The sequence below is a fragment of the Habropoda laboriosa genome, unplaced genomic scaffold (genome assembly GCF_001263275.1).
Source record: "Habropoda laboriosa isolate 0110345459 unplaced genomic scaffold, ASM126327v1 scaffold175, whole genome shotgun sequence".
Classification (NCBI taxonomy): Eukaryota; Metazoa; Arthropoda; class Insecta; order Hymenoptera; family Apidae; genus Habropoda; species Habropoda laboriosa.
Genome location: NW_017100347.1, coordinates 1,355,155 through 1,371,912, shown reverse-complemented (window position 1 = coordinate 1,371,912; position 16,758 = coordinate 1,355,155). Strand labels below are relative to the sequence as shown.

General features: G+C 30.6%; 1 protein-coding gene across 1 annotated transcript; it reads right to left on the bottom strand.

The window, feature by feature from the left end:
* Nucleotides 1–3,813: 3,813 nt before the first annotated feature.
* Nucleotides 3,814–16,295, bottom strand: LOC108574641 (neurofibromin). The gene is given in 18 exon segments (XM_017937267.1): nt 3,814–4,074; nt 4,231–4,493; nt 4,608–4,794; nt 4,883–5,085; nt 5,481–5,540; nt 6,222–6,341; nt 6,608–6,723; nt 6,907–7,165; nt 7,260–7,404; nt 7,597–9,705; nt 9,785–9,979; nt 10,104–10,652; nt 10,785–12,511; nt 13,495–13,568; nt 14,282–14,468; nt 14,569–14,946; nt 15,061–15,371; nt 15,616–16,295. Coding segments are annotated over 18 exon segments (7,617 nt in total). The 5' UTR covers nt 16,262–16,295; the 3' UTR covers nt 3,814–3,986.
* Nucleotides 16,296–16,758: the final 463 nt, after the last annotated feature.

The following is a 16,758-nucleotide window of genomic DNA, read 5'->3' as shown; positions in this document are numbered from 1 at the left end:
CCCAAACCTAACAGTGGTATACAGAGAGAACAAAAACGATTACAGTGGCGCTCAACGTCTGAGTCCACCAAAACCTGTGTAGTGTTCTACAGTGGCGCCCAACTTGGGGCCAATAACGTGTGAACATTTTACAAAACTCGTTTAATTGTAACATTTGCGTTATAATAGTACACAAAATCAGATTTTCTACGTAACTATCTACGTAATTATTTTATTCTAATAACACGAGATTATAGTAGATTTGTTCAGATATAGAAACAAATTCCTCTATGATATAAAAATATTTGAGTTGCCAGGAGACAAAAATATTATCGGCATAAATGTTCAGTTCCTGCCAAAGAAAATACGAATTGTATCGATTAACTAGAAAAAATTATTAAAAGATTACAACAATTCCATCGTTATTTATATAAAATAACACTGACGTATTAAATAGCCAATGATCAATTTGTAACTTCTTTCTGTATATGATTACAGATCTAATAATTAATCGTCGTATTAAACGCAAATTTATAACACAAAATCGGTGAAATATTCCGCTAATACCGAAATAAGTATCTACAAATGGACTGTGCTTATTGGTTTCCATTCCAGTGAGTACATTATCGTGAAGTGGACGGCATTGGATTAAACTGATTTGACATGTTACAGCAATAACACGGAGCTAAAATGTTTGCGTTCCTTAAGTGAAAATACGTATAAATTAGAATGTTAACAATCAATTCAAAGGAACGGTTAAAAAATGTTAGTGTACTTTACTTTTAAGGGGGTTATCTCATGTAGAGCATTAAAAAATCCACTTTTAAATATTTTCTAATAGCTTACTAAATATAGCTTTAGCTAAATTTGGAGAAGTGAATGTAGAGGTCAAAAGATGACATTTGATGACCTTTAATGATACCATACTGAAACCGCCACAATAGCGGCAATGACACAGCAATAAAGCAAATATAGCATCCCACTTAAAAAAATTGAGATGAGCTTGCAATCTCCTCTACGCCTCCACCTACGTAAAAAGTATTTACATCACATTATGTCCCCTTTCATATCATGGAAGTTTTGTATATAACATTTTTCCATATTATTACAAACAACGGAAATATTCCGTGTGGACAAAGTTTTTGACCCACCCTGTATATTATACCATAGATGAATTGATAAAAGTTTCATTGAAAAAAACCTCGGTTTACTTTCTTTGAAAATAAAACGAAAGGACTTTCCGATCAACCTAATATGTATGCATTATGGAAGATAGAAATCTATACTTCGGGCGCGATTATAAGATATCCTGTTCTATACTTTATTTGTAATTTCATAGTTACGTTTAGTTCTAATTCCAACCACTACTAATGCAATCTCATTCTATGCTGAATCGGTAACATTGGAAGCGACACGAAAATGATAAGGGGGCTCTAGAGCCTCAAAGATGTGGACAACAAAATGCATTGGATGATAGGTCTATTCTGTAATGGGTCTAAAAATTGGATTGTAAAAAAGAAAAGAAAAGAAAGAAAACATTGATCAGACGTCTGAGCGGAGAAAGGAGGTTCATACAGCTCGCAGAAACGGAATTTTACAATTATACAACCATTTTGTGGAAGAGGAAACTACTATTGCAGATTAGCAGTAGATAAAGCAAAACTTTTGAAATATTAATTCAAATCTTTAAAAGTCTATTTCTCAAAACTTCATTTTTCGTAATTATTAACTAAATTTGCGTTAAGAAATTTCATTCCAAATGATAAAATATGAATATATAAGTATACAAAGTTTCAAGCTAATAGCTCCAATTGTTGTCATTGTATAATATATACTTTCGGGCATTTATGTAGGATAACCCCCTTATGTACTAATATTATCATGAAGTACCGAGTAAATAGCATAACCTTAATCAGCTTATATACAGCGTTTCAGCGAACGTTAGAATTAAAAATTTCTCCGCTCTTTTTGATGATACGAAAAAATATGAAAAAAACAACATTTAGTATGAAGAGACAAATATTCGAAAAAGAATTTTTTCTCAGTCATATTTTCCGAAATTCATCTATTTTCCCATCAATATCATTTTAATGCCTCTAGAAACAGAATTTATGATGGAGACGCTAGCACTCGTAATTTCCAAAAATCAGTGTTGACTTGTATTTTCTAAATTATTTTTATAATTAATGGATACGTCAAGCTATTTAAAACTGTATTATTATTGTAGAGACAAGCATATTTCTGCCAACAAGATGTAGTTTTAGCGCCTTGTTCATCTTCGTGAATAGTAATTACGCATCATAAACTCAAGGACAAACGCTCGTAATCGGCATTGATACTCCTAAACCGAACTTTGGAATATTTTGCATTCCGTTTAATAAAAAAAAATTTCCTTTAGACCGAGAAATATAATTTAGTTGAAATCAACGATAGACATTTTAGCTGCCAATTTGTTAATCATTGCTGCGCAAGTTTTTGCGTATCTTAAACATAATTGCATATGTCGAAAAACTAGACAGAATCTTAATAACTAAAAAAATGAAGGCTTCAAACGCAATTTTTTTATTCTTGATTTTCACCCTGTGTAGCAGCACAATGATTACCTTGCTAACTACGCGAGAATAACAAGGGGAAAATTCCTTAGAAATTTTTCCATCCTCTGGATTGTGAATAATCAGGCTGTTTCTTTCTGTTTTGTACCTCTTACGTATCGTTAAATCATATAAATTAAATAAATTCAATTACATTATACATTTTTATTAACCTGTCACATTATTAGTACATATATTCGGATAATACTTATAATTAACACGGAAAGCAATATGGTTTCTAGCACTATGTGCATTGAATAGAAAATGATAGCTTAGTTCGGTCAACGATTAAAATAAAATGATAAATTTTTGTGACAAAATAGAGAAGATTATGGTCATAACAATATTGACACTTTTACTAATTTTTACTGAAATCTGTTCCCACGTGTTATATCTCACGTTTTCTATTTTTATGAAATTTGTTTTTTCAAGTAGCATTGCACAAGAAGCTGGATCATTTTATTTATTAGTTGTTCGTCTTCCACTTTAGAAAATCTAAATTGATTTCTATCATGACTCGACATTTTTGGAACACTCAAGAATACATGTATTAACACGTTTCTTCTCCCGTTGAACTTTCTATTCAGGCCTTATATATTTTCTTTTAATTTCAGCTGTGTAACAACGACGATGATTTATTACAAAATAAAAAGTGTTTTGAGTAATGCATTTGAAACATTGCATCTTGTCCTTGACAATAAAAAATTCAGTAAGGCATAGCGCATGCGACTTATGAGGTCACCAAAACTCGGTCCAATATAGAACGTATTAATAGTAATCTTATTATATTTTATACATTCAATTATAATTGAATCAATATAAAGTTATTTTAGTATTACAATAGTTTGAACATAATTTTAAACGATATTTCATAATAGAAAGTATAACGTTAATGATATTACTCAAGTATTTCCAAAAAGAAAGAGAAATAATGATCGAGAATGAGGAAAACAGCAGTGGATAAGTTATGTCTTGTTTTGTACATTTCATACTGCTTTGGAATTTATCATTCTGTATAAAATTTAGTCCGTTGTGAATTTATCTCTATAAATATTTTACGTACACCCACAGATTAAATGTCGGTTCGACTGATTAAGAAAATGACAATAACCTTATTATCCCAATGATATTTCGGAAAAATATGACCTTGAGAAAAGATTCTTGTCTGCCGTAATATTTATTTCTATGTACCAAATATTTTTTTTATACACGTTCATCAAGAACATCGCCAAAAACAACGAAGAAATTTTAATTTCTAACATTTGTTAACTCATTCTGTACATTATTTGAATTAATAAATAATTTTTCTACAATTTCACAATATTCAACGTACCTTAATTGTCTTTGCAATTTCCGACCAACTTGTCCTTTTCGTCCATGCTTACCACATTGTTTCTTAGGCTCACATATTAATTGCTATAGTTGTGCACTGTTGCTACTACTAGTATTTTCTCCTTGGCTCATACAATCCAACGAAGTTTCTCCTCTCTTATCCATATTGCGACTAGAATTACTTTTATTATTAGAACCTTGCATTTTGTTTTTAATATTATGCATTGTAAAATATTATTTTGGTATTACGTGATTAAAATGTACATAGCATTTTATCATATTTACTGTGTTTGATATACACTTGGATAAATTATAGTTGTTTACTTACCCCCTGTGAATGAAAGAAGTACTAGTTCGAGAAATTTCATCCACTCTTTCTGAAAAAGTACGTGTATTTGTCCGATCAATTCCATACGTTGAAAACTTATTTCTTGCGGCAACTTCTGGTTGATGACTATCGGTTCGTTTACATTTCTCGCTTAAGGTATCACTGCTATTTGAACTTTCCGGTTCATCTACCGGCAAACATGTTTTAACCATGGCTTCCAGGCAATTAACAAATAATTGAGCACTTTCAGCTGTGCAATTAGACTGGAAAATACGTTACAAACGTATATGTTAAAATTATTAATTATATTAATAGTAGATGCAGTTAACAATTAAACTTAGTTATTCGTTAAGTAATACGTGTATTTGTTTACTTACATTTGTATATGGGCCTGCGAATCTCCATAATCCGCCAAATCCACAACTTTGCAAGTAGTGTAACTGCTGTTGACTTGTATCCTCACAAGCAATCATGTTCTGTATAATTGCACGTACAGAATTCAATATACCTTGATCATGGCAGGAGGATAGTACACTATTGATTTTTGCATCGAGCAAGTTATGGCTATAAAAAAAATTGTTGGTTCAGTAAAATATGATCTATACGATTATTTCCTCAACTATTCGTTATGCGAACATGATTATATACTAACATTACTGGAAAAACTTTTGGGAACACCACTGAGGCTTCTGCAAGATATTCATATAGAATCCGTTGTTCATTTTCGTCCGTTGAATTTTTAACTAAAGTGACAAGAACGGTCAAAACCAAGGTTTGGGTTGAAAAATCTGTCAATACTTCTGGGTCGAGCAATACGTTATTTTCGTTGCTCACGCTTACTCTGGCACTTCGATTCTAACAAATTACAAGAATATTAGTGTAAGTATGTTACTTTCAAATTAATAAATATTGCAAAAAACAAAATGTTTTCTCGAATGTTTTAAGTGGCACGACGTTGTACTCATCAATTATCTTAAAACTTTGGTTTTATTTTCATTCTGTATGTGTTGAATAGAACCAAGGAAATCATTCGAATTACTAATATCAAAAATGTCTTTGAATCAGATTATTAATTAATTCTCTTTTTCTTCAAAAATATTCTGTATACTAATATAAAATCAAAGATCCATAATGAAAATTGCAATAAAACCAAAATTTTAATTGTTTAAAAATACTTTATTTATTTAGATATGAATAAAATTATGATATTTATTAATGTGATAAGATTATATAAGAAGAATAAGACATACCTTCGAATCTGTTTCTTCATTTGGTTTTGCTTCCTTTGCAGTTGGTACAGAAAAAGATCGCTGCGTTTTAAATAAAATCCGTCCAGTCTTGTTAATGACGAAATCCTTATTTTTGGACAAATTGATGTAGTATGACATATATACATATATAAGTGACAAGTTGCATCATGTTTTATACAACCCAGGTAGAGACAAGGCAGATATAGGCAGTTGTGAGTTTAGACACCGAAACAGTAAACAGAGGTACATATAAGAACACAAAACAATAACAATGTTACTTAATATAAAATAAAATTTCTTCCTTTAGACTATGCTATAAATATTTCGAGTGTACGGATATCTCCGGAACTCCTCAAAATCTTTCGATTATTACCTCCAACTTAAGCAACAAACAACATTTTCACTCAATAATTTTTTAAATAAAAATTTTTAAAATAATTGATATTTTTAATTCCTGATGGTAATTTTTATTGGTCTACTCTGAATAGTGCACATGCAAGTTACAGTAAACAGTAACATTTACTAATAAACAAATATAACATGGCCATAAATTTACTTTTATCACACATAATTTTCGTGATCAAAGAAACTTTAAATATCAAGTACTATATGATGATATGACGGTATCGATGCTTTTGTCAATAAATAAAATATGAATATTGTAGGTATGCTTATTTATGAAGACCAGATAAATGAGACATTAAAAAATGCATTGTAGTTATAATTAATAAATAAACATACCTGGTGGGTTGAATAATATTTTTGTTGTCTAGCTTGAGTAAGAGCAGACTGATCCAGAAGGTCCCATGATTTTTGTCGACGATTAGTAGGATTACTGGACGTTGGTATGCTTTCCTAATTCTTTAGGACATATTTTATAATATATTACAACATTTTTTCAATTTTTCATTTTCAAGTTATCCCTGATGTGACCACTTACATATATAATAGATTATATGTATGTATAGTAGAGTAGTAACTCATGTTTGGTGTATAATAAATATGATCAATTAATGTCAATAGTAAACGTGTTACATATTACTTATTTACTATGTTATTTGCATATGAAAAATCAAATTTTAAATAATTACAAATATAAAGCACAAAAAATTCTAAAAGTTACTCACTGTATTATGTGGAAGCAAAATATCGAGGCAATCAGTGCTACCAGATTCGGCATTTTTAGTAACTGCATGTCTAATATGGCAACGACTTCGCACTTCTTCGGATACAGATACCAATGCTAATAGAGCATAAATATAACAATTATTAAATTTAATATACAAGGTGTAAAAAAAATTTATTCTTATTATTATATTAAAGAAAAGCATTTTTTACTCCTCTCGGTGAGTACTATAAGCCTCTAAACTCTTAGACAGTTTTTTTTTAACATGCTATATAATTAGGAGAATCTGTATAAACTTACCAGACAAATACGCTACGCTTTCTGGTGTAACTTCAAATTTATCCCTCCTAAATGGTTTAGCAACAATGCCTAATAACATAGCGAGTACTCTAGCTGTTCTTGTAACGGTAGTGGGTGTAGGGTGCCTATATCCTTTTAAAAGATGTCCAACCAATGCAAAATGAAAATTAGATTTAAATGAAAGTCCTACTGTATGATCTAATTGTTTAAAATGCCACTCCAAAGGCTCTCGCGTTGACATCATAACGTTCTCCAAGGTCTAAAAAATTTCAATAGTTTACAATGACAATGAAGAATATTATTTTCTTGTTTATTTTCATGATTATATTTTAAAGCAATTTTAAAACTTTTACCTTATCGTCAAAGGTTCCTTGAGAATCTAAAGTATGCAAATTTTGTTCAAGAAGTGCTAAACCACATGCATATAAAGATGCCTCATCTAATTGAAGAACGGACGTTGCAACCCAAAATAAATATCGATGAATGGGAGATTCCTTGAAAATGTTAAAATCATTAATAATTCAAACTACAAATTCATGTAAATAATTTCATTAGAACCACCGTATTAACAAAATTTAATTCTATAAAAATAACTAACATTTTAATATCGTAGTTAAATTTAAGATTTAACTATTACAGTATTAGAAATGTAATGCGCGTTAATATGGAGTCCTCTTTAATGTATCAATACGTAACAGAATATAACTTACGGGTCTAAGCAACGGTTGTAATCGAGTGAGGCACATAATAATTGCTTCGAGCAAAGTAATATCATTAAAACTCTCGAGCGCTTTTACTAATATCCTTAGTAATTGCTTCATATCCTGATCGGTTATACTTTTACTGATACATCCGAAAACAATCAAAGCTCTAGGCTGAAGAGCTGGATTAAAACAGAAGGCGAAATTTTTTGCCAAAGAAGTCCAGGTTTTTAACCAATCACACTGTGGAATGTCTCGCATACAAGCCTCCATAATTTCAAGAAGAGCATCCGTAATAATTTCTAAACTAGTTAATGAAAGTCTCTCTTTATCATGAGATCCCGAAACACTGCGCTCATTAGTGAACCACTTCTCATTCGAATGTCTATAACTAGATCTAAATGCTGTGCCCGCAGCAGATTTCACTTTACTAATTCCAAATAGTAAATAAAATTTTGGAAGAGAAAATTCATCCAAACTCATTCGTAATATTCGATAAGTGTCTTCTGAAAAGGAAGGGGAGCTACAAGTACAAAGCGAGTGAATGCTGTTAATAACCAAACCATGAGTGGAAGCACGCATACTCAGACTGCCGGAACAAACTAGAAACGTTACTGTGTGAAACAAGTACGGTAGATGTTTTCCTACATCCAAACAGTTATTAAAAGATAACATTAATAAATATCTTGCTAGAATAGCAATGTCATCCCATCTTGTATGTTGTTCTAATAGTGGCGTCGGAGAAGTACAAGTTTCATCTACAACTCGACAAAGTCTTCCTATTACTTTCTTCGCTACTAATTGAACATTTCCAGAAGCCAAAGCCACGGCAGTATCAGCCATTATTTCAACAGTCGGAGAACCAAGTCCAAAACTTACACTACGTTGAATAAAATTATCCAGAACTGTATCTATTAAATCTGGCAATCGTCCGATTGTACTCCATATCTTGGCTTGTATACTTGGATACATTTCCACTTCCTCAATAGTTAATGTAATTAATTTTTCTAAAATCTTTGTAACTTGTTTCTGACGTTTTCCCCCTTCATCATTCGGTTTATAAAATCGTACAAGATTATTTAACCATGGTGTCATGTATTCTAAACAAAGATGTTTTAATTCAATACTTGACAATCTGAAACCTTGTATACATTCCTCTAAAAACTCTAGTGTAAGATGCGGATCATTTGCAGCTAAAGTTTCACTTAAATGCTTGATAAATATAGTATTGTTTGATGGTATGCAAAGTCCAGATGTTTCCAAGAGTTGTCCTTCAATTTTTAGATCAAAAGTCGCAGTTAAAGCACACAATTGATTATATGCTGCTGTTCGTAAATTCGGATCAGAACTACCAAGGTTTAATAGCGCCATATTTAATAATGTTCCTGGTACATCTTTAGGTCTTATCTTTGGGTGAACCGACACAGTCTCTGGTTGTGACAATTCCCATCGATTTCTTATATGAATTATAGCCTGTACGATACTATCACAGTCATTATGAATAAAAGACAGCGGGCCTGTTTCATTTGAAATAGTCAATGTAAATTGATTGTCATCTACTAAACAAACTTCTTCTATTTCAGACGCATAATAAACATCATTTAAAAGAACGGAATGCGATAATACTTTGCATTTCTCCGCTGAGGTAATTTGTATAGCAGTTGGTCCAACTTTAACGGATACCTTAGTGTCCTTATGAGAAAGTTTTAAAGCGCTGTTAAAAACTTTTAAGTCTTCGTCAAGAGATAATGTAGCTCCAGGCAATTTTTGTTGATCGATATCGATTACATCATTTAAACGACCCGATCCATCAATGAAAACTACCTTTCTATTACCTTTCAATGGTGCCAAAATTCTATCATGAAATTTTGTATACTCTCTCACCCAACTGTTACAGTTATATATATACGCAGCATGAATATTTTCATAAGCAACTTTGGGTAATACATAAAACCATTTCTGTAAAAATTCAGTTCTAAATCGATTGTCTGAACATGTGTGAGTAAAATCAACAACCAATTCAAATGGAGTATGACAAAATGGTTTTAGTGTAAGAATCACGTGATATATTAGCAAATCACCATTCGTATCGCCAATTCTACAAAACAGACATAAATAAAATTATATTAATGTAATTATAAACAAAACTGCATAGTAGCAAACCACCTGATACATACTTGTAACGTCTGGCAATATAATAAAACACTGGATATCCTTGTTTGCTAGTTCCTGCTTGATAGAAAATATTCAAATTCTTGATGCTCTTAAATTCTTCATTTTCATGCATATTGTGCTTTACCATAATTTCTTCAAAATTAGTTGAAGACATATCAATATTTGACCACCGAGCGTAAGATGAAGAAAACAATAAACTAACAAAGGAATTTATAATTAAGTGTATGTTTTAAATTTAATAATTTATACATAAAAATTGCATAAATAGTATTCATAACAATAACTTTCAATAGAAGAAATTGTTTTATTATTAACACTTACTGTGAATCTACAGGTTTATGCTCTGGAGGACCAAGATAAGCCAATAACGTAGCCATTTTATCGAAAGGTCTTCTACCTACTGCTTTATGGTCCCGACTGCTGCTAAGATAATCGCCAATTCGTTCTTGATGATTCCAAAGTAATCTATGCAATGCTAAAACATTGGCATCCGATACAAATGACATTGGATGACTAGCTTGATCGACCGTTTCACAATCTGATGCTATCTGTATAAAAAATCTTCGACCAATTTCGAAATGTGCTCGTAAAAAGTCATTGAATGGTAACATATGCTGTTCTTTACTAAATTCCACATGATTTGCAATGTTTTGAAGTATTTTCGACATTAGCATAAGACCCCTTTTAATGTGAGGAGGTACAGACTTATTTACAATGCCCATTTCTTGAGGTGATACAATAGCTGGATTAATGAATCGCAAAAATATTACAGTACCAACAGCTCCAATATTATTTTGTGGACATTGTGGAAATCTTTTGCTGAGTACTTGATATAAACAATGACACATAGACCGCAATTGCGGGGGAAATCTGGAAAAGTATAACGAAATTATTATAAAATTAAACATGATTTATTAAAGATACAAAGGAAATAAGTATGTATTGAAATCTGTACTCTTAACAATATCTGTATATGAATTTATGCAATTTCTAGTAACTTACCGATCAGCTGATGATACAATAGCATCGAATACTTTTTGTGTTAAAGCAATTAAATGGCGACCGTTTTGTTCTATATTTTCATTAGAATCTATTCTTGCACTATCAACTTCAAAACCAGTAGTAGGATCATCCAATAGAGGGGTGATTAAAGGCTCTAATAAATTTTGCAGGTAACTTGCACCATAAATTTTGAAACAAAATGCCATTATTTTGCTACCAAGGCTATTTCCACGAAATAATGTTTGCATACAATCAGAAACTTCAACCTCACGATAAAACATATTCCATAAAAGAGGGGATAATAAATGCTTTGCATCAAATAATGTCACAAAAACTCGTGCTAATTCATCCATTTGATTTGTTGTTACTACATTAGCTAAAGCCATTGCAATTGGCAATTCTCCTTTGTCACTGATCATTGTAACAAGTTGAACCAACTGCTCAAATCTATCAGCTAATACTGTTTCCGCTAATGTATCAAATTCTGTTCCTTGTTGAAGAATTTTAGTGAGAACTTCCATAAATGCCGCTCGCGTTTGTAGATCTGGATTATAACCCAAACTTAATGAATGCATCAGACCACTATCGATATTTGCGCTAAGGAGATTACTCATTGCTTGTATTGTAGCATTGCGTAAAGTAGATAATTTACTACTTGTTAAACATGGTTGTTGAGAAACAATTTCTTTTTCTTCACCAGCTGTTTCATTGCAGTCATTTAGTAGATTCATGAAAAGAGTAAAATACTTCAAAAATAATTGAGATTTTGCTTCCATTAAATCACCCCGGTCAGATTCTTCAGGTTGAAGAGGAAGACCTCGTAATAGTGCTCCGACTGCTTCCATACACGCTTGATCTAAATCTCGAGTATAAACAGTTAAGTCCCCGCTGCTTGATGGAGTGATTTGATGAGTCACACCCATCACCCAATCAGTTAAATATTCGACAAGTTTATTTCTAAATTTCATTTCTTGTCGAAATGCTAGGTCATCTCGTCTTTTCATCATCGCTTCAACGAGTTGACACAACTTTGTTTTAATATGAATAGAATGTACAGTCATATCTAAGTGTCTGACATATCTGACAATTGCAAGCATCATTCCCTCTATGCTAGTCATTCCAAGGTATTCAGAAGGTTGATCTGTTTTAGAATCCAAAATATTTTTCATTATGAATATTATATGCTCGATAAATTGAGTATTAACATCCATTACTATAACTTGTCCTTGTTGATTAAAGAATTTTTCAACTATACTTTTAATTTGATCAAAAAGTATTGGGTATAGTGCAGGACTCATTTCATGGCCAACTAATTCTTTAATCTGGTTTCCAAATTTTTCATTATTACAAGTTAGCAGATGTAGTAGTAAGTTATTAACAAACTGTGTACAATATTGCATTTCTTGGCTTGGATTTGATAAACAGGGTGTGGGCTCTTGTTGTTTTGAACTCTTTTTTAATTCTGGATTTGAAGGTATTCCTGACAATGGTCTGTTTTGAGAACATTTCTGTAAACATACTCCGCCTAAAGCACAAAGAAATCCCGTCATGTTAGCCCATTCATTAATTTGCTCTTCTAATTCTTGTTCTGAATTTTGATGTGATGCTCTTCGTTTTCCTGTACTTCGATAAAATGATTCCATTTGACCATCTTCTGTTTTAGACTTAAGATAATTTTCTAACTGCCGTGACGTCACTTCCCAATTTCTAAATGTTTCTTCCCAAGCCTAAAAACAAAAAGAAACTTTACATTATTTTTTTTTTCATTAACTAATATTAATCAATATTGTTAAATCATATGTGGTAATGGTTATAAATATGATAACGGCATAAAACTTTTAAGTGACTGATTCTATAATTCTAGTCAAACTTGAAGTTATGTTATTTTTAAAAAAGTTGACATAAATGCAATAGTGCCCGTTTAGCTGACGCGGGTTCGGAATCTAGTCGCATCAATTATTAAAAGAGAAAAATGTTTCAGGAATTGTTGGCTGTTGTCTCTTTATGGCTTGCTCACCTGGTTTACTTCAATGAATAAAGGACTGCAGTCAAAAACATTAAATTCGAGTAAGGTATAAAAAAAAAACTTATTTAGAACGTCTGCTTTACAATACCATGGAATGTTATTTTTTAAAAACGGATACACAAAATTTTTACTAGAAAATAGTCAACAAACTAAGCAAAAGTAGAAACTTACAAATTGTTGGTGCACAAGTTTGCACTTTCACTTTCCATGAGTAGTTCTAATGAGTTATTTCTTCACATTCATGAAAAACGATTATTTGTTATTATTATTACTACTATGTGTATTTAAATATGATTGTGTTTGGTATCATTTTTATTGTAAGAATCTTCGCAATTTGAATAAAACAATCTTATAATTATAAAGTAACAATTATAAAAATTTTACTTTTCGTATTACAGTGACTCATTAATAACACAGTCAATTACGTCAATCGTGGATACAGTCGGACGTAAAACGCGGAAGCTTATTGCGTGAAACGAGTTCCAAGAACTGATGAGGATAAACCCGCATCAACAACTCGAGTACTACTGCACTGTACTGTATTGTACTTTTCGTATAGAACTAATGTTAGTTCTCAAAAAATATTTAAATTATTATTATTATATTATTAACTTTTACTATTATTATTATTAATATAAACTACTTTAAAAAACATAGAATATGAGTTCCATATATATTACGTACAGGCTGAACACCATTCACACAGTGTTCTATCTTCCTCAATAAGGCCATAATTCTTTTTTGTAAAGCAGCAAGTCCTAAAAAGTATACAAGATGCTCTTTGAATGCATTAACGTCATAAAACAATTATGAATTATATATTGCAATGAAAGTAGAGAAAAATAATAAAACAGCCTTAATTCTATATAATATATGTATATATATATATACGTATGTATTCACATTTTGAACAACACTTACGAGAATTAGGATCGTCATTACATGTCTTACTTTCCCCGCTGGCTGTTATGGTAACAAGGTCTTTAATACTCTACTGCAGCCATATAAGGGTTATACTAATCAAAATACAAAGTGAATTCAAAAATTCATGAATGAATGTTTGAATTCAAGTAAAATCATTGTTAATAGATACCCGAATCGAAACAAATTAAAAATAATACTGTTATTTTAATTGAATCTTTTCCATTTTAATATTGTTAGTAAAAATATTGATTTACTTTCTGTTAATGTTTAATTATCTTATAGAAACCACATTTGTTTACAAATAAATTACGAGTTGTAAAGCAAATTTAAAAATAAAAATATTATATAATGTATTCTTGATATGATATACTCATTTAACTCATACTCATTTAAATGCATCATATTTAACATTAAAATAAAATTATTCATATTTACTGATCATGCTTTAGTCATTTTTCGATTCGAATTTCTGCTTCTACTTTGGAAAGTAGGATATTTTACATTAAAGATAAATTGAAATAAGAATATTTTGAACACTTAAACTCACCAGTGATTAACACAGTAGAAGCTTGTGCCAACTCAAGATATAAGTGATAGTTAGGAAGTAAACAAGTTACTGCTACTTCATCACTACCACAACGAATTTCTGCTTCTTCACAGAGCAATGCAAAACAAGACATTGATACTAAAACTGCTTCCATATTTATACTCCACAAATACATAAAAAATACAACCTATAGAATGCAAATAATAAATTTTTTATTTTGTACACAATTGATTTGGTTGTATTTTTAGAAGATATATTTCTATGATATATTATAAATCTAAACAAACCTCAAGTTTAATATGTGCTTGTTTACAAACAGCAATGTGACTACCCACATTAGCATAATCCTTATTTTGTGCCAGAAAAGCATTTTTGCAAATTAATATTTCTCTAAGCCATTTTAGTATACCAGTATAATTAACAATTTGATGCTCAATTAACTTTTGGGAAATTGAAAAAAGAACTTGTGAACTAACATCCCAAAAAGTATTAATTGGTGCTTCTGGATTCCATGCTTTTATTTTATCTGGATGATGCAATACTAATAATGCTTCCATTGCTTCATGAGCAATATCTGGCATTGTTGATTGATGAACTAAAGAAACTAAACCATTAATTAGTTCTAAGGTCGAGCTTTGTATTTCATGGCCAGCTTTCCCTTGATTCTGTAAAATAAGTAAAAATCTTATAAGATCTTATAAATATGTGAATGTATATGTAATGTAATAATAATGATTACTTTAAAAGTTACAACTAAAATTTTCATAGAAAGTACCTACATTCAACAATAACATAGGATCAGCATGAATAAGTTTCACCATCCACAAAAGTAAATTTCTGTAACTTGATACCTCTTCTCCACGATCTCTGTACTTATTTTGTTCTTTGCCTTTAAGTGTTAAACTTTGAATCATTCGTAATGGTGTGTTTGATATGCAACTCTGTGTGACTTTATTTAAAATATCTATAAACATATTTCTAAGTTCTGCACTATGAGAATATAGAAGATCTATTTGAGGCCACCATGGCAGTCTTGGTTGGGTTACAATTCTAGAATAAGAAATTTCTTTTAATAATAAGTAAATAAACTGTACTTATTCTATTTAAAATAATAGGAGAACAATTAATTTTATATATTTTTTTAAAGTAAAAATCGAGTATTACATCAAGACAAAGATGTATTACATTATATCTAAATTACCAACATTAAACAATTTATTGCATTGAACTTAATGAAGTGTAGCTTTAATCTCTAATATATAATAAAATTTAGGTGAAATTTTATGTTTATGAAGAAAGTATAATTTTATATTTATGTTTAATTATAAAATAATTTTTTTCTTACTTGTATAATGAGCTAACCAAGACAAACTGGTATGTCGGTGGATAATTCAAATTCAAGCAGAATTTAAGTACTTCGTTTTTGTAAGGTTTAATACGAAAACAGCTAACAAAGCAGTCTATCATTAGGTCGATATCTTGGGCAATGTAGTTTTGTCCGCGAGAAGATACTTTTCCTGGATTAAAAAGTAGTGCCATCAAATCATTCATAACATGCTGAACAAGTGTGAAGATAACATTGTTTGAATCCAAATTGTTTACATAAGTTGATGCTTTACAAAGTTTAATACAAGTGACTGCTGCAGCTTCTACTACTCTACTAGAACTGCCATGCACTCCTAGGCCTCGTTTAACACTGTCAATAAATTGTTTTTTCTTTGAATGTCTTGGTGAACAGGGAGCACCAAAATCAGCATTAACTATTTCCTCTAAAACTTTTAGTGAAAGTATCAGAAGCATTATTTGTAAAGGCCAAACAGCTGCAGCTCTTCCCTTTTTATTGTCTGCAAATGTATCCAGGATGTCAAATAATTCTTCACATGCTTTTCCAAGATCTTCATTAGGTTTTTTTCGAAGCTCAGCAAATTCATGCGAATGAGTATCCATCCAATTCCAAATTGCTTTTTCTAAAGAATTCATAAGCACTATATGGGCTGATTTTTTAAGTTGTTTGAATTTTTGTATCGCTTCTATAATCAAAATAATAATAATATGATTGGTATTAACATGAGAAATATATGTAAGATATAATGATTACATATAATTATTAATTTTTTTTTCTTACTATTAAAACTATAAACATACACATATTGATGGATAGCTGAAATATATATGCAAACATTCAAATGATTAATGTATTAAAAAATTACCATTTAAAAGTTTTGTTAGCCTATGAACATCCACATTAATATGCTGAATTAGTTCAATATCACTATAATCAGCATTTTCATCTCCACATTTTGCCAGTTCCTGAAGTCTGGAGGATATTCTGTTAAACACGGCATCAAAGAAATTTAAGCTCAGTGCAAACAAAACTTTGCTCGCTAAACTTTTTAAGTGAGCATTTTGAGGATTATCATTTGGTATGTCTGAAAATAGTGTTATATTATTTATATTTTACAATTTGGTTTACTGTA